This window comes from Pyrgilauda ruficollis, unplaced genomic scaffold (genome assembly GCF_017590135.1).
Source record: "Pyrgilauda ruficollis isolate IOZ18807 unplaced genomic scaffold, ASM1759013v1 scaffold158, whole genome shotgun sequence".
NCBI classification, from domain to species: Eukaryota; Metazoa; Chordata; class Aves; order Passeriformes; family Passeridae; genus Pyrgilauda; species Pyrgilauda ruficollis.
In genome coordinates this window covers 6,478-31,434 of record NW_024514543.1, presented here as the reverse complement: position 1 = coordinate 31,434, position 24,957 = coordinate 6,478, and the positions used below count along the sequence as shown (strand labels likewise).

General features: G+C 42.6%; 2 protein-coding genes across 5 annotated transcripts in view; both read right to left on the bottom strand.

Moving 5' to 3' along the window:
* INTS4 (integrator complex subunit 4) overlaps window positions 1–17,353 on the bottom strand; it is a 32,313-nt gene extending 14,960 nt beyond the window's left edge. For 2 of the 3 annotated variants that reach the window (XM_041461924.1, XM_041461925.1), the window contains exons 1-15: window positions 17,277–17,353; window positions 16,275–16,469; window positions 14,101–14,218; window positions 13,301–13,407; window positions 12,904–13,089; window positions 11,649–11,699; window positions 10,917–11,005; window positions 10,538–10,658; window positions 9,941–10,012; window positions 8,773–8,947; window positions 6,508–6,713; window positions 4,120–4,262; window positions 3,057–3,172; window positions 1,073–1,206; window positions 133–290 (exon numbers count right to left, since the gene is read on the bottom strand). In XM_041461924.1, coding sequence (XP_041317858.1) covers window positions 133–290; window positions 1,073–1,206; window positions 3,057–3,172; window positions 4,120–4,262; window positions 6,508–6,713; window positions 8,773–8,947; window positions 9,941–10,012; window positions 10,538–10,658; window positions 10,917–11,005; window positions 11,649–11,699; window positions 12,904–13,089; window positions 13,301–13,407; window positions 14,101–14,218; window positions 16,275–16,469; window positions 17,277–17,330 — 1,925 coding nt within the window. In that variant the 5' untranslated portion in view covers window positions 17,331–17,353. The remainder of the gene's footprint in view (window positions 1–132; window positions 291–1,072; window positions 1,207–3,056; window positions 3,173–4,119; window positions 4,263–6,507; window positions 6,714–8,772; window positions 8,948–9,940; window positions 10,013–10,537; window positions 10,659–10,916; window positions 11,006–11,648; window positions 11,700–12,903; window positions 13,090–13,300; window positions 13,408–14,100; window positions 14,219–16,274; window positions 16,470–17,276) is intronic. The other variant, XM_041461926.1, reaches the window with a different exon arrangement.
* Window positions 17,354–20,267: 2,914 nt separating this feature from the next.
* Window positions 20,268–23,647, bottom strand: KCTD14 (potassium channel tetramerization domain containing 14). 2 transcript variants are annotated; one of them, XM_041461940.1, is made up of 2 exons: window positions 23,579–23,647; window positions 20,268–20,939 (listed from the first exon to the last, which is right to left on the bottom strand). In XM_041461940.1, the coding sequence occupies exons 1-2, from the start codon at window positions 23,645–23,647 to the stop codon at window positions 20,268–20,270; spliced, it is 741 nt and encodes a 246-aa protein (XP_041317874.1). The 2 variants fall into 2 exon arrangements, with proteins under 2 accessions (XP_041317874.1, XP_041317875.1); XM_041461941.1 differs by having other exon boundaries at window positions 23,588–23,647.
* Window positions 23,648–24,957: the final 1,310 nt, after the last annotated feature.

Below are 24,957 nucleotides of genomic sequence, written 5' to 3'. Positions count from 1 at the left end.
TCACAACAGTCTCTACAGGAAGGCTCAAGTTAAGCGCTGGACAGCAAATTACAACACTCATATTCAGAAGCAAAGCCAGTAATTGAGTATCCTAGCACATCTTTCCATGAACAGGGCAGCTTGAGGCCTTACCGGATGGTAAATTCCAGCAGCTCCTGTATGCCCCGTGGGTCGAGGTGCTGAAAGTTGTAAACCCTCTCCAGGCTCTGATGCAGGAACTGCTGGGAAGGATCTTCATGCGGGGTAATACTGGGAGAAACAGCAGAGGACACCAGCTTTCTACCTGGCAACTAAATGAGAGGGAATACACATAAACAAAAAAAATTCGAGAAAAGTCTAACACAAGGAACAACACTGCAAAATGCTGACATCTATTTAACAAGAAACAGAGAGCTCCAATTCATTTATCAAACACAAAATTATACCAAGGCTTTCAAATCTGCATCTTTGTTAATCAATCCTCTCCACTTTACAATCCACTTGCACTAGAGATCCTCAGGTTAAACTTCAACATCCCTTTGAGGGAAACATCTTCCTCATCTTACATTTGACACTGTGAAGCCAAGGGAAGCCCAAGACCGCACAAACCACCACTCATTTTATGAGGTCGTAAGACTTACAGCCAACTTCAATCCTACCCATACTTCCGTGCAGGAAAAGTATGTTGCAGAGCAGAATGGAACATATTTCACCCATGAATAAACTGTTCAGGTAGGACACAAGTAAAATGCTGGAAGATCTACAAAGGCCTTTCCCACACACACAGTCAGAGGTATAGAAAACTCCCAGGAATACTGCCCTCCCAGTATTCTTACCTAACCAGCAAACCATGTACTATTCTCACTTGAGAACTATGATGTTACTATTCTCCCCAAAATATTACAAATTCCATATTGTAACAATTTAACACTTATTTCTCCTGCCTTAATGCACATTTCAATATTATTTCCTGTGGTGCACAGGAGAAAAACCTTCTAGAATCTAAGTGTTACACACAGACAGACATGGAAGAGACTGGCAATATTTCCAACAGGTGTCAAAGTCCAAACCAATTTTACTTAGTTCAACTTACCCTTAATGGAGGGACCAGGTGAGAGAGACTGTCCCGAAGATACGCATAATGTCTGAATGTATGGTCAGAGAACAGGGCAGGCATTGTTGGGCAACTTTTAGCAGCATTAAAAATCAGAACCAGAACAGCAATGTCTATTGCAAATGGATTGTTAAAGAAAAATGAAAAAACAGCAAGAAAAGCTCCTTGGGGATGGGAAATTAAAACAAGTCATCAACAACCCTTTCTTTGGCCAGGATTTGTCTAAGAAGTTCTTTACAGTTGGAAAATACTGATCAAAACCCAAAGAAACAGCTGTCGGAGCAGATGAAAACCAAGTACAAAGTGCAAACATTACAGGATGAGCCACACTGGAAAAAGGATGTTACTGCCAACATGGGATGGCTCAGAGGCAACACAAGGAAAGGAGCCAGGGATCCCAAACACAGGACATGCGCATTAGGTGGAGTTTCACTTTTCCTCACAGCTTACACTGTGCTCACCACTTAACACCACAGAATCACAGAGTGGTTTGGTTGGAATGGACCTTAAAGACCACTAGTTCCAACCCCACCCTGCCATGGGCAGGGACACCTCCCACTGGACCAGGTTGCTCAAGTTTTTTGGTGCCCTCACAGCATCCAAAATTATATATTTACTGCCAAGTCTTTTAAAATTGCTGCATTACCCAAGATTCCCTGAAAAACATCACTCTGCACAGACTTTAAGCAATGCAAAGAATCCAACATGGAAAGATAATTCTGAAATAGAAAACACATTTTCACAGTCTGAGACCTGCAGAAATAGAGAGCAGCCAAACGCTTTAGAAATTAGCCCAAAGGCTGACACCTGCAACAGGGCTGATCCCAAGCATAAGCTCTGATTCAAATTTCAATTTGTTTGCTTTGAAGCAAACAAAACCATGTTTTTAAATATCAGTTTACACTGGAAACATGCTATTCAGGTTTACCCCAGCTTCTGGCTCACATGCCTATCTTCACATAATATGCCTCTGTAAAACTTGGTGGCAAGTTACATCCAAAACAGTCTCTAACATAATATTCTCTGGTTCCTGGCAGGAAGGTGCACCGAGTTAAAGAACAGCATTCTTCCCCCTGCAATGTTCCTTTAATTCTCTATTCACAGGACAACTTTACTCAAATTATTACTAAACCATGTAATTACAGATTCATTTCTCTCCACCTGATTCCAACTCATTTCAATTCTCACAAGGCATTCATTTAATCTGTATAGAATTTCTGGTTGATGGCCTGTGACTGGAGAGAAAAATAAGGAACAGCTTCTAGAGGAAGGTTCCAGTCCAATGTGTCTCAGCATGAATCAGAAATAACATTATGTTCTGCCATCACACAGAAGGGAAAGCAAGGGGAATAACAATGGAAAAATGCATTTCCAAGGCATCTCCTGTTGTTGAGGAGAATGGTGTATCAATAATTGTTTGTATTCTAAAGCGCTGGAAGAGCTAACAATAATATAAGGATTTCTGATATAGAATTATTTCAGAAAGATGAAAAATTCAAAGCATTTATAGGGATTCAGGCACTGCTGAACTTAGAGATGGTGCTGATTTATAAACTGTACAGAAATGAGCACAGCAAAAGTTTTACCTAAAAAGAAAACACATGAAAAAAGAATTCTTCTTATTTAAAAACTAAAGCATCCTCAAAATTAATGCAAACTAGACAAATATTTTGACATCAAAGGGCTCATCTGCAAAGCCTAAACCTTGACAAATTGCTTGATTATTCATCACAGCATAAAAAGAAGACCAATTATAGTCCACTGCTATTTATGAAGATGGTTCCAGCCAACAGTTTTTCCAACACTTGCTGAGTAACAAACTAAGAGCAAAGGGATTCAGAAACAGGCACAGGATTGTTTGTCTGCTACAGGGAGAAATGGTTGAGGAAATGTGAGAGTCAGGAAATCATGAATAAAATCTACTGCAGTCAAAATTATCAATTGGCTTCATGAATAAAGATACAGGCTGGGTCATCCATGTCTGGTTCCGGAGTGTCAAAGAACGGATGTGTGCTCAGCAGCTCTGGGACTAATGGAAGCACCAAAGTGGGATGCCTGCTTCCCAGGAATTTCAAGCATCTGGAAATACACAGATTGAAATATATGTTAGTAAACAGGCACTTTTCAAAACACAACATTCTAAAGTATTACCACTTTATAGTGCAGCAACACTTTTGGACAGTCAGCAAGAAAATCCTGCTGTCCAAACTCACTGTTTCTTTACAACTGACCATTTGCATTAATATCTTATAGGAGCTGAGAAAACTGAAAGGACAAGCAGTATTTTTTTTTATTTTAATTTAAAGTGTCTACAAAATAGTTAACACTTGGAGTTATACAATCCAGGAAGCTTTTATACGAAAGACTAATGAATGAGTGCATGTTTTTTTTTTCTTCAGAAATAGGGAAGACAGGAGGTAAAACCTCAAAATCCACAAACTCCAAAAACAATGTAGAAGTACATGGAAGTCAAAGCAGGCTAAAATAAGTGTTTCCAGTAATATCTAAGAATTCCATCTCAAACCATGTGTGTGGAGCACCATTCCCTTTATTGCTTCCTTTAAACAATCAAAAAAAACTGATGCAAAAGTTCCTTCTTTCTACTTAGGCAGAAAAATTCCTCTGACAGCATAATGTCACATGGCCAATTCACTTATCACAACTGATACAGTCAACTCCTGGTAAATATTACTATTTAACACAATGTCAAGTGAGCAAAAACACTTGCATAGAAGAGATGAGGTTTCAAATGGAATTCATCTTTCCTGTGAATGCACTGAGTGCCTGGAATAGGGGGACATTTCCAGGAGTGGTCATCAGATCTGGATTCCCAGTGCAAGTATTGACAAGCAAGAACAATACAGAGTTTCCACACCAGTCATGAATAAGTACATATTTACAGAGTAACAGGACTGTACACCTGCAATACCTGTTACCTCCTTAGCAACCTCAGTACTTCCTAGCACCTCACTTACTAAAAAGAAGAGGAAAGTAAGTAGACACACATGGACACTGAATACACTCACTTCCATATGGATTCTCTGTCTGTGGGATACTTGGTCAGGTTTTTCAGCAGCTCCACCAGTGCAAGATGGATGCCTTCTTTAGTTGAAACATTGGTGCAACACAACAGTTCATGAAGTGCTTCCCGAATGTCCCTTGAAGAATCCTAAAATAAAAACCCAATCCAGACACTGCTGAGCAAAACATGCGCACACACATCTACTTTAAACGTGGCAGCCTCTGTTCCTTGGCTGAGTTAATAAAAGAGGTCTGTGAACAGCAGTGCCTGTTTCTAGTCACCAGAGCTAAGCACAGATGAAGTGACAGACCGGGCAAGTGCTGCAGAGACTCCTGGTCTCATCCTCCTATGTGCTTCCTTTACTGGAATGAATGGGAACTGCTTCACTGCTGACCTGCTCAAGCAGACTAAAAATCACTACTTGGTTTGGGTGATGTATCTTTGCAGTAACAGAAAAGGCAGGTGTTGGGCAACTCAGTAGAACAATCACCAAAGATTGTTTTAGCATTTTCACAGCAGTCTTTTATCATTTTCAACCCAAGGAGTTCAATTCCACAGGCTTTCAGCCAGTCACCAGCCTCCAGAGGGTTTGAGTAAGCACTGAGGACATGTCAGTGGCTGGACAGACTACAATATTCAGCTGAATTAATTACATTCCTTCTGCCAAAAACCACCTTGACATTCCATACCCATGTATCACCATGTTCCTTGCTATCAGCATTTGCCTGGTGCTGCTGGACACATCATGACAATTTGATAGGATACAAAAACTGGATGCTTTTCAATGGTGGATTTTACCTTTTTTAAATTATAATTTGCCAAGTATTAACAGCTCATTCATCACTGTCTCACACAAAAGAAGAAAGAGCAATCCTCTTGTAAAGGCTCTTAAATGACAGCCAACACACCTGAATGATCAAAGGGCTTTTATTGGTCAACGACAGACTAGGACCACAGAGAAGACAAACTCTGAGGACTGGAATGACCACAGACGTAAAATACTCCAGACCACTAATAAAACCCACCAGAAATGTTACCACAGAGACAAGCAAGGCAGAAGACCATGAAGGGACAGAGATGAACACAACAGAAACTGAGATCAAGGACAACAGGGAAAGCAAATTCCAATGTCTGGTCAGAAAAGCAAGGAGTACCTGGTACAATTATTCTGATAAAGTGAAAGCAGTGGGGTGAAAACAGAAATTACCCTCAACACCCTGGTGTTCCATATTTATGCTGCTGGAACCAATTTAGGCACCAAAGTTAATGGTATTTTTCCACATTCTTTATTTTTGTACTGGAAAGCACCAAGCATCTTTCAGAATCGGATAAATCCATTAAAATATTACTAATTCTACACTTAAGCTATCCCAATGCCTGATGATAATTATGATAATATAAACCACAATACATGTAGGGTTTATTATACATGGTAAGTCAGCACAGAAGAGTCCAGCCTAACCAGGACATTCTCATACCTCAATGCACAGGTTCCCAGCTTAAACAAATGTAAATAATGACAAAAATGTGAGGCACCTAAAGCTCATTGCTGCACTTGCAAAGTCAGATCATACTCTACAGCATTTGTTACAGACTGATAAAATAGGTTTAATTAGTTTGCTTCTTCCTGAAGCACAACTGAGAGCAGTAATTGCTGCCCTGGGTCAAGGAAATAAAAAGTGAAGAGACTGAAATAGTGGATTTGCAGCACCTCCCAAGGCACTTCCCAAAAGAAGCAGGAACTTGCCTACCACAAGCAGTAGATTAAAAAAAAATGCCTCAGGGGCTATAGCTCAGCAAATAAATCAGGTCTGAGAGGACAGTTTGACACAGTACCATTCATACAGCCAAAATCTATTCCTGGATCCACCTCATCAACCAGGAAGAGCAGCTGACTCGTGCTATTCCCTGAATCCTGGCTGAACACCGACTAGGAGAATGCTGGTTGGGGAAACTCAAAATTATATGGCAGAGCACACTGACAAACACTCTCAAAAGAAAAAAGATCTCAGGCCCATGGCCAGCTCTGCTTGGAGAGGAAAGGTGTAGCTAAAGCAACTGAGTCAAGGACACAGAAAGAAAATGAAGCTGCATGCAATGTGAAGTGCTCAGAGTGCTGGACCTCAACACAAGACAGAAGGAAACACATGGAGGCAACAGCACAGTGATCAAAGGAAGAGTTTTTATCTAAAATTTGTCTATTTCAGAAGTATTCTGCTGTCCTGGCACTTACAAGTTACCAGATTTTAGGAACCTTTGGCAGAGTTCAGAGTCAAAAAACCCAAAAAAAGGGTGGGTTTGCTCTCAGAGGAAGGGACTGATCAGCAGTACATAATTAAACATCCCAAAGCAAGCAGGAAAGCAATTCTTGCCCTCCTCGAGAATTTCTTACCTCCAAGACAGCCAACACAGTATCCAGCTGGTCTTCCCGCAGCGTGATGTTGTTGGAAATTTTTCTCATTGTGTGTATTGACTGCAATCTGACCTCCTCAATTTCATCATTAAACATGTCAACCAGAAAATCCAGGCATTTCTCCGCAAAAGAAGGTGAGGACTGAGCCAACATACACAGGGCTTCAACCGCAGCGATTCGAACCTCTGTTAAAAGAGGAGCGGGGAATTCACTGTAAATTAATTAAAACTGTCTGGTTTGAAAGGACATTCACCCAACACTGAGCTCTTGTACTCTTCAAGGGCTAGGCTAAGGACAGGACATGCTAAGGAAACGCTGAGGGCAACAGAGCCTAAGCAGGGACCCACTGGGAACCTCTTCACAGGCAAATCTTCAAGTCTCACTTCTGATACAGCCCCTGCTGCTGCCATAAGCATCTGCAAAAGGGACCTGCAGGTGAAAAACAGGTTTCCAATCCATCAGTAAATACTGCATATTTCATAGTGTGTTTTGCAAGCACAGCATTAACACTGGTACCTTAAGCAAACTGATTTAGTTAATTACACTGTGGTTGTTTTATTCTTCCTGACGTTTTAATTGCTTGGAGCTTTCACTGCAGTTTTAACTTGCTATGCAGCACTTTATGAATTGCTGAAAATCCCCAGAGAATCAACATTTTGGCAGTTAACAGAATGAAAGTCTTCTGCTGACTTCAGATTCCTCAAGACAAAGGAAAAAGGTACCACCTATATATTAAAATTATTTGAATTAAAAAAAGCATCAGAAAGCATCCTGAGTGTACTTATGCTGTAAAACATTGCAGGAATTTGAAGAATACCCAAATATAACAAGGTGAGGCTGAGATGAGATTCTCTTCCCTATAATCATCCTCATTAGCTTCCCTAACATTTATGTGCTAGGATCAGAAAAATGGTAATTAATCTGATGTCTTGCAAATGTTGTTTTAAGCATACTTCAGTTTTCACTCAAATTAGCTCATCTAGAAAACACTTACTTGAACTTGTGTGGAGATTCCAGGCCTATTGTTCTTAAAGAAGACATCTGACTCCTCAGGATTCTGATCAAGTACAAAAATGCACAGACAGCAAGACCCTTGCTTGCTCAGTAATGATGCTTTTGTCACAGCTCTGAGTCTCCATGGTCATTAAGACCCCATGGTATTAAGAGAAGAGAAACATTTTGCTGATATTGTTCTCATAAGCTGACACACTAATTCAGATTTAAGTTACAACATGGAATTCAAGACATGAAGCAGCACTGCCAGTCAGGGAGAGCTCAGCAGTATTTAAAAATGCTGCACTGAAGAGAGAGAGCTGTGTATATTTCTCACTTGTTCATTTTATCCACATTCCTCAACAGCATCATACTGAGACAAGACCTGTGGCTCAAGAAACTGGAGAACACGTTTCACTGGGGCAAGGGGCTGAACCAGTGAAACATTTTTATTGTTAGTCAGGAAAAAAGAAGGCGCACTTTCAAGCTTCAGGGAGAGTTTAGCTACTGGGAAAACATGCACTAATTTGCAGAACCCATGGAGCACTTTTACAACACAATCTACAATACTTTTGTTATGGTGGTTTTGCATGTTTTAACTTAACCTCATCCTTCCAGCAGCATTAAAGGCAAATTCAAAAATTACATTCAGAGCTCGGAATTTTCATGGTTTATGCAAATACCATCCTCACATTGTACCAGAAGAGGCTTAGACGGAAAACATTCAGGTTGTCAATCACTGGAACAGACTACACAGGGAAGTGGAGGAATCGCTACCCTTGGAAGTGTTCAGAAATCATCAGGATGTGGCACTTAGGGACATGGTTTAGTAGTGGAATTGGTAGTGTTGGGTTAACATTTGGAATCAATGGTCTTAGAGGCATCTTCCAGCCTAAATGATTCCATGAATTTCCTTCCTGCTGACAAAACACCAATTTTGAACAGCAGTAACTAACTCTGCCAATTTATGTCCACATGAAACTGTTAAATTTAAGTCAACAACAACAAAAAATAATCCCAGTGGGTTTCTGCAAGACCAGAAGCAAGCCACTTATTACCACATATGTTACTAAAACTTTACCATTTATAGGAAGCTATTTGTTTTTGCTACCCAACTGAACACTTCTACCCAAAATTCTGTGCAACACTATAGTACCTTTGAAACAACTGCAATATCAGAGATCACAATGATGCTCATCAGCCAACACAGATCTCCTCCCTTTAGCTGTTCTGTGGCCAGTTAACACTTACCATACATCTCATCTTCCAGGCCATGAACAAAAGCCCCACAAGCTCCTGATTCAATCAAGTTCACAGCACCAGTATCAATCTCCTCTTTGGGAGCATCATCTCCCCACTTTCTGCCACTTGAAAACTCCCCAGAGCTGTAGAGCTCTTTGGCTCGTTCATGTGCAGTGCGCTTCCTCTGTCCAAAAAAGCATTTCAGTTACAACCATGTAAACTTCAAAAGATGATTGAACAAAATATGAAACTGGATCTGAAAACAGACATAGCTGGAGGCTTAGACATTGACACACATCCAAGTGCTAAGAAAAGCAAACAGTACCTACTCTTCTATGGTTATTTCTAACTGCCAGTAACTCTCTGTAGTTTTGATGTGGGGAAACGATAATAACAAATACATTTTAATTAACATATTCTTAGACATTGTAAAAACAGCCAAACTGGGTCAGAACATAGGCTCATCTAGTTAAGAAGGCAGTAAGTGATCTGTAAAATGCTATCACTTTGCAGTTCAACTTGTAAAACTGCAACTAAATACCTTAATGCTATCAATACTATCCAGAGTTCAGCAATGTGTAAAATGGGATATTCATTCAGTGTGCTTGCTAGTCTGCCTCCTTTTCCCACACACTCTAAATAAAGCTGTGCAGCACTTTCTTTAACAGCCTTTACAAAGCAGCACACAAAACCCAGCAATTCTTCATCATTCTTTTGTAGACAGAAAAAAAAATTAACATAACCTTGAGCATGTTGCTTAAGGAAGGAACATTACTGAAAAGTTTTGCTCACAGGGCTGAGTAGCCTTTAGCTACTCATGTTTCTTGAAATGTTGATGTTTTTTCATCAGATGCTGCAGGATGTTTCCAAGAGCTTGCTCCTAGAACTAGGATACAACCTTTCCATACACAATAGGCAAAGCTTTTAGCCAAAAAACTATCAAAACACCATAAACATTTACCTCTCAGTTGTTGCAAAACTTGAATAGCCTAGAACTGTTTCCTACCTGCTTGGTTAATGAAATCTAAAACTAGTAATTGTTTCATTGACTTTAATCTAAAACAAAATCTGTCATAATCAATTAACTCTCAGCAACCCTCAGGCAAGGACAAGGTGAACAAGCACATTCCATATGAACATATCTCTTGTGTGATTTAAGTGACAAACACTTACATACCCTCAGATCTGACATGAGCTTCTTGTCAAGGGTCTGCTCCAAGAAATGGGAGCTAACTTGTTGCATAGAACCCTAATGAAAAAAAAAAAAAACCAAAAAACAAACAAATGGAAGAAACAGGATTACTCTAAACAGCATCATATAATTTCCTGACTTATCCCAAAAGGGCATCCAATCTTATCCACTCATTCTAACAGCTTTATGCAACACCTGACACTATTGTACATCAGAGTCTACAAAAATGAACTTAAGAATCAGAACATCTTATTTTCCCATTGAGGTTAATGTGGCTTTCCTTGAGTTCAGTTGGTTCACATGTCCTGTGGTAGAGAAGTACGGGCAGGAAATTATGACAGGGATTTGTTTTTTTCTTTAATGTTTAACCATCTACTCTCAAGGGAAGAATCACAGTACAGTTGAGCTGAAAAACTGTTGTGTTTCCTCAACCTCCCTCATTTCTTTCACTTCAGAATTTTGGAAGAAATTTACTCATACAGTTTTAAACATCCTCCCATTCTTTATTTTCAAACATATATGAAAAGTCAAGTAACTTAAGAGAAACTATTCTCTGCTAGAGAAGAAAATAATGCAACTTACCAACAACTTTGCAGCTTGTACTCTTACAACCCAGGAACCATCACTAACCATATGGCAAATTTTTCCAAAGGCATCATCAACCAAGCGAATTTCTTCATTAGAAGAAGGAATTGGGACAATGCTGACATAGAGAAATCAGTTTGTTAATTGTATTCCATACTGGATGGCATCAATAAGAAACAACCATGCTGATTTCCTATCAATGCTCAACAAATACCAGGAACCAAAACTTCACTGCACCAGTGCATTCTCATCAGGCATCAGCCATTTGCACACATCAGTTTGCTAACAGCTCCTCCTCAGACCTACTAGCACAAAACTCCCAGGATTAGGATGAGTACTTGGCCAGTACTTTGAGGACAGTGCACGCAGGACGTACCTTTCAGGGTAAAGCTGGCTGAGGACCCAAATCAGCTGAACTGCAGCACTGCGCACTTGCTCGTAATCATCTGCCAACAGCTTGCAGGCCTGAAAGAACATGTACACCTGAAACATCTCCACCTGAGCCTCACTCACTTCCCACAACGTCAGCAGCATCCTTACCACAAGACAGTTAGGAGAGATTAAAAATCAAAATTAATCCAGTCTTCCCTGCTACTCCCTGGTATTTTCAAGTTTGATCAGGCAGACTAGATTTAATCAAGTCAATCAGGTATATGTTATAAACGCCAGAATTGCCTGTACTATGCAAGAAGGATGAAATGTGAGTCTGCAATATGACTGGTTTGACACAGGCTGCAGCTGCACAGCTTTACTGATATAACAAACACAAGCTTCATGAATAGTCTCCAATGAACAAAGGTTTAAGACTTCCAGACTATGACTGCCAGATGACAGGAATGACTTTAATGCAATGCCTTGGCAATGCCTTGCCCTTCCCATGATCACCTCCCCAAAAAATATAAAACAAAGCAAATGCTTTAGTGCATTTAAGCACAATGGATGCAAAATAACCTTTTATTTCCACTATTATACAACAACAAGGAATATCTGCAACCTAAGTGTAAAATGCTCCTCCTCTGCTCAGTGCCCTCCTCCTCCCAAAACACACTGCCAGAGAACTCAAAGAGAAAGATCTGCAGACAAGTACAAAACAAATACAAGGTTTTACCTGACTATAAATAGCTTGCTGTAACTTTAGTCCTCTTTCATGAAGCTGCAGCTACAGGGGAAAAAAACAAAGCAAGAAAGTGTAAGTGTAGATTTAAGGGACACAGACTAAGTTTTCACCACAGTTTTTCTGTTTGAGCTACTATAATTAAAATACTGCATTACCTTGGCTGTAAATATTTTAAATAATATTTTTTACTGCAGTATAAATTTTTAGCTTCATTGTCATTCATACTTAGATTAAGGAAAAACAATTTACACAAATACACTGCTGTTCATTCTCCCAACCTTCAAATAATTTTTAGTGTTAGCCATATTCAACCATAATTAAAACAGATAATTAATCCCTTTATTACCATTCCTGAAACATGGATCCAAAACTCACATTTACATGGCATGAAAACTCATTGGCAATCTTTCTGTTACTGAACCACAGGGACAGCAGTGTCCTACATTGTTTCTTTTCAGAAGGATAAGTACAATGTCCAGGAAGAGGGAGATTTCAGAGAGATTCAAGTGTAATCTGATCTCCTCAAATGCATCCTCCTTCTTTCTCTGGAGTTTAATAACATTAATTCAAAGATCCGTGTTGACCATCACATTAGATGGAACATTATTATAAACTTTAGGGGTAATAGAGAAACTTCTGTATCCCCATACACTCGCAGGCAACTCACATTGAGCAGTATTTTGAAATGCATGGTCTTTGCTAGCATTTCTGCAAAGCTAAAAGCTTCTGAAGGGTCCCCACACAAAAAAACCCCAGTATAAAGTATATCTCATGAACAGTTAGAGAATGCTAATGAATCTAACCATGAAGCAAAACATAAACATTTGCTTTAAAACAAACAAAATTCCTTCTGGACTTAGCACGCAGGCTTCCTATCATAAGCAGATACCTACTGGATTTTGGAGCACTAGTGGTTTATTCTTGTAACCAACACTAAATCAAGAAATAAATTTGTCATTAAAAGAGAGAACCTACACACACTCAAAAGAATGAACAAGTTGAAAAGCTTCTTCAGCTATACCTGAAACAGAAGTTATGAATCACTCAAATACCTCGAGATCTCATGTTACTCTAATATTTCAAGATCTAGCTTATTTTTTCAGGTAATTTTGATACACTGAACAGGCTTTTACTAAGTTAATTAAAATAATCTCTGAAACAAACCTCTTTGTGTTAGTTTGCAGCATTCTCTTAGCTTCCTGATACAACCCCAAACCATTTCTTCCATGGTACCAGCTACACTTACCATGGCTTTTATAGCTGCAGTCCTAACTCGAGGGTCCTGATCATTAAAATGATCTCCTATTATCTTCTGGACATCTTTGGCCGCCTGGCTTTCAGCCTCCTTTGCAACACCTTTTTCCACTGGGCCAAGACAGCCAATTAGCTGAAGACATTTATTCCTTACACCATGAGAAGAATCTGTCAGATGCTGGGGAACAAGAGACAAGCAGATGTAACTGGATTCTTATGGTTCTTTCAGCCCTTTGAAACATTGTGCTATGTTTCCTAGCAGTTATTAATGTTAGTATTGTAACAGTTTGTTGAGAAAAATGAAAATTATTTAAATACTGACTACCTTTCTTTTTTTTTTTTTCTTGTGGCAGTGACAAAAGTTTCCTGGCACAGGGAGGCCTCCTTACCTTGCAGGCTACCTCCACCAGCCTCATCCTGACAGATGGGTTGTCCGGGAGTTTTGTGCCAATCACTAACAGGGTGTCCAGCAGCTGAGCAAGGACTTGGTGAGACTCTGCAAAACAGAAGAGTGAAAGGCTATGCACTACTTTGCTGAACTCTTACCAGCTACAGGATCACAGACTGATCCACATTGGAAGGCCATCCTGAAACCTTTCAAGGCCTGAACTAGCCCAGCTCCCTCAGCTATGCCTTGTGCATCACATACTCCAGTCCTCTACCACCTCAGTGGTTCTGCTGCACTTGTCCAACCTTACCAGCACTAATCTGGCACTGGGGAACCCAAAACTGGATAAGGTATTCCAGATGTGGCCTAACCAGTGCTGAGTAAAAGGGTATAATACCCTCCCTAGACCTGCTGGCTACACTCCTGTTGATACAACTTGATGAGCTGGCCTCTAGCATAATACAAAAAAACTCCTCTTCAAACACATTTCCATTTTAAGCAAAACTGTCCTGTAGAATAGAGAACCTCAGAAGCAACAGCTCTCAGATGGAGATCCAAAAGCAAGTTTTGCACTCCTTTAGAACAAAAATATAAAGCAGACAGGTCAGAGGAACACTCTTTTCCTCTTCAGAACACGGTGTTATCTGTCATCATTCACAAAACCAGAAAATAAGTACTCCAAGAAGCAATTCCCAATCATACACCTGAGATGTCGAGATGTAAGGGCTTGCCACTGTCCCAAACGCTTTGATAGCATGATTCCACCTTGACCTCAAACACCACATCAAAAGTGAGGCTTACTCTCATTCTGAAGGGTGTTAATGGCATCATCCATAATGCAGTCTGGGGAAAATCCTGCAGTCTTTGACAACAACCCCAGCAAGGATGCAATCTTCAGTCTTACAGAGGCATCATTCTCCTGGAAGGAAACAACACCCCCCAAAAAAATCCCCAATACAGCAAGGTTAAAAAAAAAGAGAACAGCATATATTACCTACCTACATCTACTCATTTAAGAAACAGCAAATGCTGTCACAGGTGATAATTACATAAATAAGCCTCATCAATCAATACTCCTTTAAAATTAATTTCAAAAGTTTATGCATTTTAAAGATTCATTTTGAGGTTTCTAGAGACTCATGCACACAAGACTTCTGGTCATAACTGGATGGTCTCTCTTTCACTGTATTGCCAAGGCTATCCAATGCAGAGTAGAAAGGCAAAAAGTCATCTGGATGTCATACATGGATCTTACCAAGCATTTGTGCAACACTGAACACAAAGTTGCAGAAATATTACAGCAACAAATATCCCATCTTTCAACAAGAAATTTTATAGTTACAACTGTTATATCTGTCAAGCATTTAAGAGAGACTTCAGTGCCACACACAGCCTCCAAGTGACAAATGTGACACCCAAGGTAGTAGTCCCTTTCTCAACTGAACTGAGAAGCATTTTTTATTTTAGAGTTTAAGTTATGTGTTTAAACACTGGATACTGTCATCAGGACTGTATGGGGACTGCCCTACCAAAATACATAGGGATGATGGAGCAGGAAGCTACAGGATCATCTTAAACAAAACAATGACACTTCAAACAAATAAATCATCACATAACTTCCACTGCAGTTACAGGAGCAGGAGGCTACAGGATCATCTTAAACAATGACACTTCAAACAAATAAATCATCACATAACTTCCACTGCAGTTACAGCTTTCAGGGACAGGTTTTTGGATGAGCAGGAAAAGTGTAAGTACTATGGAGTACAAAGAAACAAGTTATTTTGAAAATTTTGACTGTAAGTGAAGTAATGTCAGCTAGGGTAGTTTTGAAAGCAGTATTTTTAAAAGCTGGCTTCTGTAACAGGCTGTGCTCTTGTCTGCAGATTCATGAGTCTCTCTTCTACTACAAGATTCTGTAACAGGCTGTGCTCTTGCCAGTGTGATCTTGTCTGCAGATTCATGAGTCTCTCTTCTACTACAAGCTACAAAACAAACTCCAAGCACAAATAATCTGTGTTATTTGACGAGGAACTCTGTATTTCATAGGATCAGAGAATAATTTATGTTGGAAAAGACCTCTAAGATCGAGTCCAATATTTAACCCAGCACTGACAAGTCTACCACTAAGCAATATCCCCAAGTGCCACATCTACCCATCTCTGAAATATCTTCAGGGACAGTGACTCAATCACTACCCTGGGTAGCCTGTTCCAGTGCTTGATAATCTTTTCAGCGTGGCAAGTTTCCCAAATGTCCAATCTAAATCTCCTTGGAGCAGCTTGAGGCCATTTTCTTGTTCTACTGCTTGCTAAATGGAGAAGAGACCAATCCCTGACAGTTTTTTCATAAATTTGACATTAGGAAGAAATTCTCTACTGAGAGGGTGGTGAGGTGCTGCCCAGGGAAGCTGCCTCATGCCTGGAAGTGTTCAAGGCCAGGCTGGATGGAACTTTGGGCAACCTGGTCTAACAGAAGGTGTCCCTGCCCTAGCAGAGGGGTCAGAAGTGGATAATCTTAAATGCCCCTTCCAACCCAAACCATTTCATGATTCTGTGATTTCAAAAGTGCTGGTTTTTTACCACATAAGCAATAGCTAAAAGGTTTCTCCACTGCTAGAGAAAATTAAGAATAAGGTAAGGACACATCACTCAGGAAAGTGTTAGATAAACCTGAAACAGCTCTAGACAGCTGGGCTCCCTGGAAAACCTGACAGGTCTTTTGCCCCTCACCCAGTTAACCTCCACACAGGCCACGTGCAGGGATAACTCGTCACAGGCTGCTGAAACCATCAGCACAGGGACCAAGTAACACGATCAGAAATCACTTGGGCCAAGGGCTACAGCTGTTCACTCTCAGCCCAGGCTGTTGGCAACTGAGTCAGCAACACAGGAGCCCGTGAGCCCCGTTCAACATCCCACACCAAGCAAACAGGAGCAGAAGGAGCAAGCACGTTTGGCTCCCAGCTTCACCACCTTGTAATAATGCTCCAGCAGGATCCTGACAACCCCTTCCACACTCTCCACTTCCACGGGCTTCCTGGCAAACTGGAGCAGGTACTGCAAGGCATCTGCAGGCGAGGTGGCTTTGCACAGGTCCACGTGGAGCGCTGCTGACTTGCTGGGCTTGGTGAGCCGCAGCTTCTTAGTGGACAGGTCCTCATGCTGCTGCTGTGGGCAGAGGGACACGGCTCAGAAATAGCAGATCCAGCCCACTCCCTCCCAGACTGAACGTGGCGAGGCCTAAGGAACCTCCCATGTCCACGGCAGTCACTAGCCCCTCCCTCATCTGCCTGAGGAAGAAACCCATCCTCAGACCGCTGTGGCTGCTGCTGTCCTGCCCAGGTAATCCCTGTCCCCGCAAAACACGGCCTCTCCCCACCCCAGGCTGGGTCAAATCCTGCTGCTTCCAACACCAAACAACTAATCCAGGGCAAACACGACTTCTCCCACTCCCACCGGCCTGCAGCAGCCCAGAAACTCCCTGCAGTTCCTTCCCCAGTGGCGGGCTGGGGGATGCTTCCTCTTCCCCGCAGCAATCCCGGCCCTGCTAAGGTCAAAGAATCAACATAACGGGTCTGGTTGGAAGGGACCACAGTGGGTCATCTCGTCCAACCTCCCTCTCAAGCAGGGTCATCCCAGAGCACACCGCGCAGGACTGCGCCCGGACGGTTCTTGAGTATCTCCAGTGAGGGAGACTCCACAACCTCTCCCTGCCCACCCTGAGGGGAACATTTTCCCTAAGACCTCTCCCCTCCGGCAGCTCCACCCTTCTTAAACTCGGGGCCGACCCGTCCCGTTCCTCCTCAGCCCCTCGGGGCCGCGCCAGTCCCGACGCCTGGCGAGCGGGGGGCGCTCCCAGGCTCGGCGCCGGGCTGGGCCGGTGGGCTTCCCCACAGCTCCGCCTCACCCGCCGGCACCTCCCGCCACACGGCAGACTTCGGAGCCGTCCATCCCGGCCCAGGGCTGACGTGTTACCTGGACCACCTTGGTGAACTCCTCATACACCCGCTTCTTCAGGTGCGCCGCCATGACGCCGCCGCGCAACCCGGAAGAGGAGCCATAGAGCTGCGCGGGGAGGGGCCCGGGCGCGGCCTCTCTTTCCGCCCGGAGGCCGCGGCCTCTCTTTCCGCCCGGAGGCCGCGCTCGATGGTCCGGCGGCCTCCCGTTGCCATGGGGACGCGGGCCCAACATGGCGGCCGCGGCTGGGCGCGCCCGCAGGCCGAGCCACCGGTCCGCCCCGGCCCAGCGCGTCTGCCCCGCGCTGTTTGCCCTCAAAGTACGCCCAGGTTTCACCAGTATTCGATTTTAAGCCGACTTTCCCACCTATTTCTGCTTTTTCAGCAAACAAAGAAATGGCTGTTTATTGGTTCTAAATTATATTATTCTTTTCATCAATTAGTATTCTGTCCTCTATTGGTTGTTTATTTTTATTTCTCACGTTAATCAGTCCCCATTCCTCAGTCTTTTTGTTATCTTTTTCCAGGTAGGGAGTTTTGCAGCACATACTGAAGAGTCTTTGTTAATCTCTTGTTATCTTCTGGTTTCTGCAAAATGCCCCTGTAGTCTATAAATTCTGTAATTTTTTTGTCCACTTTCAGAAATAAACACCTCTCTCTCACAGGTTTTGGCCATCAAAGCATATCAGGGCTAATTTAGCAAAACTTAAAGTTTCAATGATTTTCCCAATCAAACTTAACAATAACAGCGTGTGTAAAGAAACTTACCTACATGCTGGCTAAAAGCGACTTAAGACTAATGCAATGCTAATAAATAATATACTGCTTATGATTAATTAAAATAGTTAATTTAAAATAATTAGAAAATTTATTTCCATCAGAATCGTAGAATCACTAAAGTCAGAAAAAATTTCTATGATCATCCAGTTCAACCATTAACCCAGCACTGCCAAGCCCAGCACTAAACTCTGTCCCCAAGTGCCACATCCACACATTTTTTGAGCACTTCCAGGGATGGTGACTCCACCAGTTCCTTGGGCAGCCTGTTCCAATGTCTGAGCAGCCTTTCAGTGAATACGTTTTTCCTGATGATTTTCCTGGCACAGCTTGAGGCCATTTCTCTTGTCCTGCCCCTCACCTGGCCGTATCCTCCTCTCAGGCAGTTGTAGGGAGCAATAAGGTCCCCCTGAGCCTCCTCTTCTCCAGGCTGAGCACCCCCTGCTCCCTCAGCCACTCCTCATCACACTTGTGCTCCAGACCCTTCCTCAGCTCCACTGCCCTTCTCCAGGACACTCCAGGGCCTCAATGTCCTTCTTGGAGTGAGGGACCCCAAACTGAACACAGGATTCGAGTGTGCGCCAATTAAAGTTTCTCATGGCAGCAGTCCTATAGATTTAGGAGGTTGGTTGATGTGAGGCTTTAACTATTCTATACTGAGATTTTTTTCTCCTAATATCTAATTTTCATCTCTGTTGTTGTGACTTAAGCCAGTTTCCCCACCCTTAATATGTACACAGTGAAACAGATCTCTTTAAAGCAGCCTTTTGTCCGCTGGGAGGCCTCCTCAATCTCTCGTCTTCCAGGATGAGCACCACCAACCACTCGGTTATGATCAGAAGAGCCCATTTCCTAAACAATTTTGTTCTCTCAGACACTGACCGTGTCCATTCTTACCAAGGTTATAAATGTGGGAGATCTCAGAGTCCCTTCACACCTACAGCAGAACTGCCCTGCAGCTGCTGGAGTGACTCGTGGCTGTCACTGGGGGGAGGTCCGTGCTAGGATAAGCACATCTGAAACACAGCTTAATTAGGAGCGGTTCGAATCTGTTACCCTAAAGACAAAACTTCAGATCTTTAGGATTCAGGGGTCTTGAGGGGGAAAATGTCAGTAAATAAAGCACTTCTGCATCATTCAAAAAAAGCTTGAAATTTATTTATTTGAAATCCCACGGACCATCCTATGATTCTAGGGTTACTGTCCTTGACTGGAAGAAATCCATCTTCTGAGAAGTAAAGGAAATATGGTCTTTATCAAATCAGCCATTATGATTCTCAGAGCGATTAAACCCAAGCCATTTCCAGTATAAAAATAAACTTTCAAATTCTAAGATTTTTTAAAACACCTTGTAGAATGCAACTTGTGTTCAATAAAAGAGAATTTGCAGGCTGTTACTTCAGTACCACTTCCTTCCCACCAAATCATGGCAGGTTTTCCCAATTCTTCCAGGAGTTTATGTAGTTAGAAGTAGCATCATCATAATAATGAATGTCATAAGAAAAAGATTAAGATTGTGTGGTCTGAAAGAGGAGTGTGTGTCCTTAAATTATAAACTCCTCATATTAGTGAAGTTATTTTTGCCTTTTGTTGATCCTGGACCGTAGCTGAGGTTCTCTGTCTTTCCTTCAGAACAAATAATAAATAATGGTAATAAATACATTGACTAGAGAGTAGGCTGCCTGCTGGAGGAATAAGAAGCGATCATAGGACACTGAATCCTTCCTTTTTACCCAGATTCTAGTGTAGAAAGGCAGGAGATGAATAGCTTTTGCCTTCCCATTTAGAAACCAAATTTAATTTGAGTATGTGGTACTATCACTGTTTCATTCAGGATTTCCACATATGTGGCCTGTTCCCATTTGCACTGAGAAAGCAACTCTACATGTCCACAAGACATATTTGGGATTATTCTTTTCCCTTAGGTTGAGTGACGTTGGCTCAATTCACAGATCCATCTCTTTGAACTGAATGAATAGTAAGCAACACTGAAGAGTAAAATTCCTCCTTTTTCTGGAGCCTTTTTAAAACTCCTAAAAAGTTATCCCCTAAACCCCAAGTAAAGTGGCTCTTAAGTGCTCTTTGGTATGGTAAACAGCCAAAAGAGATCCTTTCATTGGCCTGTGTGTTTCTTCTTGTCCCTCTGGTAGCTCGTGGTTTAGTCTGCACAGTCCAGGTTAATTTGTTCCAGCGATTGCTTTCTGATGTTCCCTATCAATGGTGGCACTTTTTGCTACCACCAGGTGAACAGGAATTTGTAGAAGAAGTCATGCGATTTGAAGCGAAAACCTTTTTCAGCAACATGGGGCTGAAAGGATATTTTATACCCTTTGGCTTCAACATCCATTTGAATGCAGTCCAGCAGATCAGAAATACTTGGCACAGCCTTCCAGGGGCCAAACTTCACCACGGATTTTTTATCCATGTCCAAACTGTTCAAGGCATCCTGACACCTGGCTGCGTCCTCCTCAGTTCTGACCACGCATACAATGACGCTGGACTGTCGGGATGCGACCGCTTCTGCCCTCGCGATGCGGATCATCAGCTCGATGTTCTCGCTGTAGTTGGGCACACGAGCCAGAAACTGCCTCCTTGCCACGAGTTCCCCAAAGATCTGTGGGGAGTCCTCAAGCTGCTTGATCAAAGGCTCTATATCATAGAACAACGCCTCCTTGTAGACGTCCTGGATGCACTGGGTGGGCACTTGGTTACTGCGCAGGTACTCCAAGATGTATTTGAAGTAGGTGCCTGGCCTGTCGATGAAGAACCGCCCTTCAGAGTCAGTCCTGAGTTTGGGCTGGCCGGTGAACATCTCCGCCAGCTTGGAGCCAGGGTGTTTCTTCAAGGTGCTCAGCGTTGTCGTGTACATCTCCCCACCAACATTTAACTCCACAATTGGTGACAACTGAAAAAAAAAGGGGAAAAAAAAAGCCACATGCATTATCAGTCTGAGGTCATCAACATGGAAGTGCCAAGCAAAAGATAGATGATTGTGGTTGGAGGATGGAATGATGGTGTGAAGAGCGGTATGAGCTCTCATTTTGTGGGTATCAGATGGGAATCTCCACCTGATTTATTGCAAAAAGCGGGATCAGGATGCTTATACAGCTCTCACCACCCAAGCAGCAGAGACTTGGACATTTCTACATGGCTAAGTCCTCACCTCATCTTTGGGATGTAGGAAAGTGGTATTTTCCTGGTGGGAAGAGGGAAAAGAAGTACCCTGCCTAGGAAAGCTGGGAGTGACTAGGGGATACAACATTGATCTCCTAAGTCGCTCACAAGCATTGTCCCTGTGGGCCACCTACAGCAAGAGCAGGACGTGAGCTCTCACCCACCCCATGTACAGAGGGACAAAGATAGAGCCTAAAGCTGCGCTATTTAATTTTTATCATCTGAACTGTTCTTTCCTCTTCAAAGGAGAAACTAAAGCTCTTTAAACTTTATAAATAGGTGGAATTGGCTTCCACTCATCTGAGGGTTCAGCTGCAAGTAAGGCACAAAAATCCATCGTGTCAGAGGTGCAGGACAGAAGCTGTTTAGCAAAGCACCTAAAATGTATGATGGCTTTAGTTACGAAGTAAAGGAAATATTTAATGCAACTGACATGGACTTAAAATGGAAAAATGTAAAGATTGTGTGTTTGTTTGCATATTTTTTAACCCTCTGTATTAACACCATAGTGAGAATTGAAGGAGGCCTGAATACCTGGAAAGATGGACTTTTTAAATTGACCCTCCTGTATGTTCAGTTCTGAAAGATTTTACTAGCTTCCCTTTGCACCTGGCCATTTTATGTAGTACTCAGCAGATAAGAAGAAAAGGGAAAAAAGAAAGAAGACAGTTCTTTTCCTCCTGCCAGCACTAATGTAATGCAAGTCACAAGCCAGGCCAGGGCCACACCTGCCATTGGGAAGGCGTGAGTCAATAAACAACCCTATTTTCCAGAAGCTCACCTGCACTTTCTGGAAAGGAACTGCCTCAGTGCTGCTGGTCACATGCCTCAGGTGAAGTGTGTACCTAAGTGCTTAGCTGGATCACATGGGTACAGACCCACGGGATGACGCGAGCTGATCTCACAGCGCACACCAAGAGAAGGAGGGGCTCCTGTGCCCTCTCCCTGTCCTGTTCTTGTACCTCTCTATGTGCTCTCTTGCTCACCTCCTGCCAGCTCTGCTTCTCTTTCATCTTAGTGAGCTGGATTGGCTGACAGAGGATTTAACGAGCACAGAGCTGACAAAAGGTTGGGACTAGGAACAGACAGCCTGGTGCAATGGGAGACCTTCCCTTTAAACAGGAGCAGACTATCAGATTTAGCAGAAATTTGTTCACACCCTAAGCAAACCAGGAAAGCAATGGGAGATTCAGGCCAAAGACCCTGCTGGAATATTTCTTTGCACTAGTGTGAGTAGTTTCATTTCAAGAGCAATCATTTGCACTTGGGTAAAGATGATGAGCACTATTCTGTCTGAGACTATCTTGTGATTTCAACCTACTGAAAAACACAGCCCAAAGCTGTTTCTGTAGGCAAGTCTCTCCCTAGGAGATTTGCTATTAGTCCAAGAGCTCCACACAGCACTCCCCACCAGGGACCATTTGACAGGAGAGACTCAAGCTTTTGAGCCTTCACTCCTTTTTCAGATGGCAGGTCAGATGTTTCGTGCTGTTTGTCACTAATACACATGTTATTCCTTAATACACTAGCCCAGCTTCATGTTCTTGCATCTTGATTAATGGTTTTAGCCTGGCATCAAAGTGGTTCCCAGTGGATTGGAAGTACTGGCAGCAGCTGATTCTCAGTTCTGTAATTAGCCAGCAAGGTGATGCTCAGGAAAGTCATTCCATCTATTTGTGCCCCAGCTTACATATCTGTAAAACAGTTATTTCCATAGGGAAGCATTTTGCAACATACATCTGAAAAGTGCAAGGTAGGAAGGTTGGCTTTTCTTAATACAGAGAGATCTGGAGAAGAGATTGTTCAGCTTTAGCCAAGAAGACAAACTGAGGGCAGATTGAATAGATTGAGGGCAGAGGAGAGTAGAAAGAAATAATCCCTTCACTGATTTCTGCCTAGTAACATGCTGTTTGTCTGAGACTGCCATTAATTTTCTTTATAGCTAGAAAAACTACTGCTCCCACCTGATGATCCTGCATGTCAACAACACAGGGCAGCTTTGGCATCATTAGAGATTCATAAAATTTGTTGAAAACCCCAAAACCTACAACAGGCTTTTATTTAGGGAACTGACCAATTAAAGTTCATATTAATTGAATTTCATTTCTTGCCAAAGGAGAAGAACAGCTCTGGTTATTTGCTGTTGTCACATCTTGCATGCCTGTGAGAGACCTGGCCCTCCAGTAACACAACAGGAGCAAACAGGCCAGAGTCAGTCTAGTTTTTAACTAGAATCTTCTTCTTAGGGATATATTTGGTGAGGCTTGGTGTCTTCAGATTAGCATATGGGGAAAAGAAAGCCCCACTCAAATGTAGCCCAACAGGGGTGCTTTGATCCCGCATGAGGGAATTGTGCCCTTGAGGACATACCTTACTCACCATATGCAGGTTGCCGGTGACCTGCTTCCCAAGGGGCTTGTGCTCCGATGAAATACTCATCTTCCCCAGGAGCTGAGGACTCAGCTGTTTGGGAAAACCTGCTGCTCAGTGCTGGTGTCCTATCCCACACTCAGGACGGCTCCCAGCTGTACTCCAATCCTCTTTCACTCGGTCTTTCTTCGTTGGTTCAGCTTTCCCCCGCTCCCAGCCCAGCTGCTGCCACGGAGGTTCCAGTTTGTCCCAGGCAGAGTCCTGGTTCTAGCTGCAGGTGTAGGGAGAGGGAGGGGACAGCCTGAAAGCGGAAGTGTTTGCTCATTACTTTTCTGGCAACCAGCAAGGTGCAGGGTGGACTGGGGCTGGCTGCCAGCATACACCTCGTGTGCTGCTGTCTGAGTGGTGACTGAGGGCTGAATAATCCTTTCCAAGGGAGGCACCTCCTGTGAGCCCCGTGAGGTGTGCCTGTGTGTCCACCTCTGTCTTGACAACTGCTTGTATCAACAGCAGTAAACATTTTCACAGCTTTTTGGCTTCCATGCACTGCTGCTTCAAAGCACAGTTTATCCCAAACAATTTCACTGATCCCATTTTTCACTCACACTGATGACAGATCTACAGGGTGTCTACAATCTGTCCAAGGTGGTGGCATTTTTTTTGTCACCCATACAATCTCTGGGCACTGAGTAATTTGTGCAAGGTAAATAAAACCAAACCTGAATCTCTGATTGAGCATAAACTCTTCTTTTGAATTGCCCATAAATATTTGATTATTATCTTTGCATGACATTGTTTTCTAATATCCTGTATCCACCAAATATAGAATGTGGACAGCACCACAGATTTAGTGGTTGTAAGACTACCAAAAAATCAAAACACTCACAAGGATGTAGTGAAGGTGAACTTGAAAGTACTTAAAGGGGGACTTATAGAAAAAGGAGAGTGAATTTTTGCCTGAGCACATCATGACAGGACAAGGGGGAACAGCTTGAAGATAAAAGAGGAGAGATTTAGATTAGATATAGGAAAGACATTCTTTACTGTGAGAGTGGTGAGACACTGGCGCAGGTTGAGAAAGCTGTGGATGCCCCATTCCTAGAAATATTAAAGGCTTGGTTAAATGGGGATTTGAGCAACCTGTTCTAATGGAAGGTGTCCCTACTTAGGATGGGGTTGGGGGGGTGGGGGGTGGTTTGGACCTAGATAATCTTTGGGGTTCCTTCCCAATCCAAGCCATTCTGTGATTCTATGATGATTCTCTGTCTGTGTTAATTTATTAAACACAGAATATTACATCAGAACTAGCCTAAATAACCTCTCCAGAAACAGACCACAGCCCTCCAGGGTCTCCTTTATTTCATTCCAGGTGATTCTAA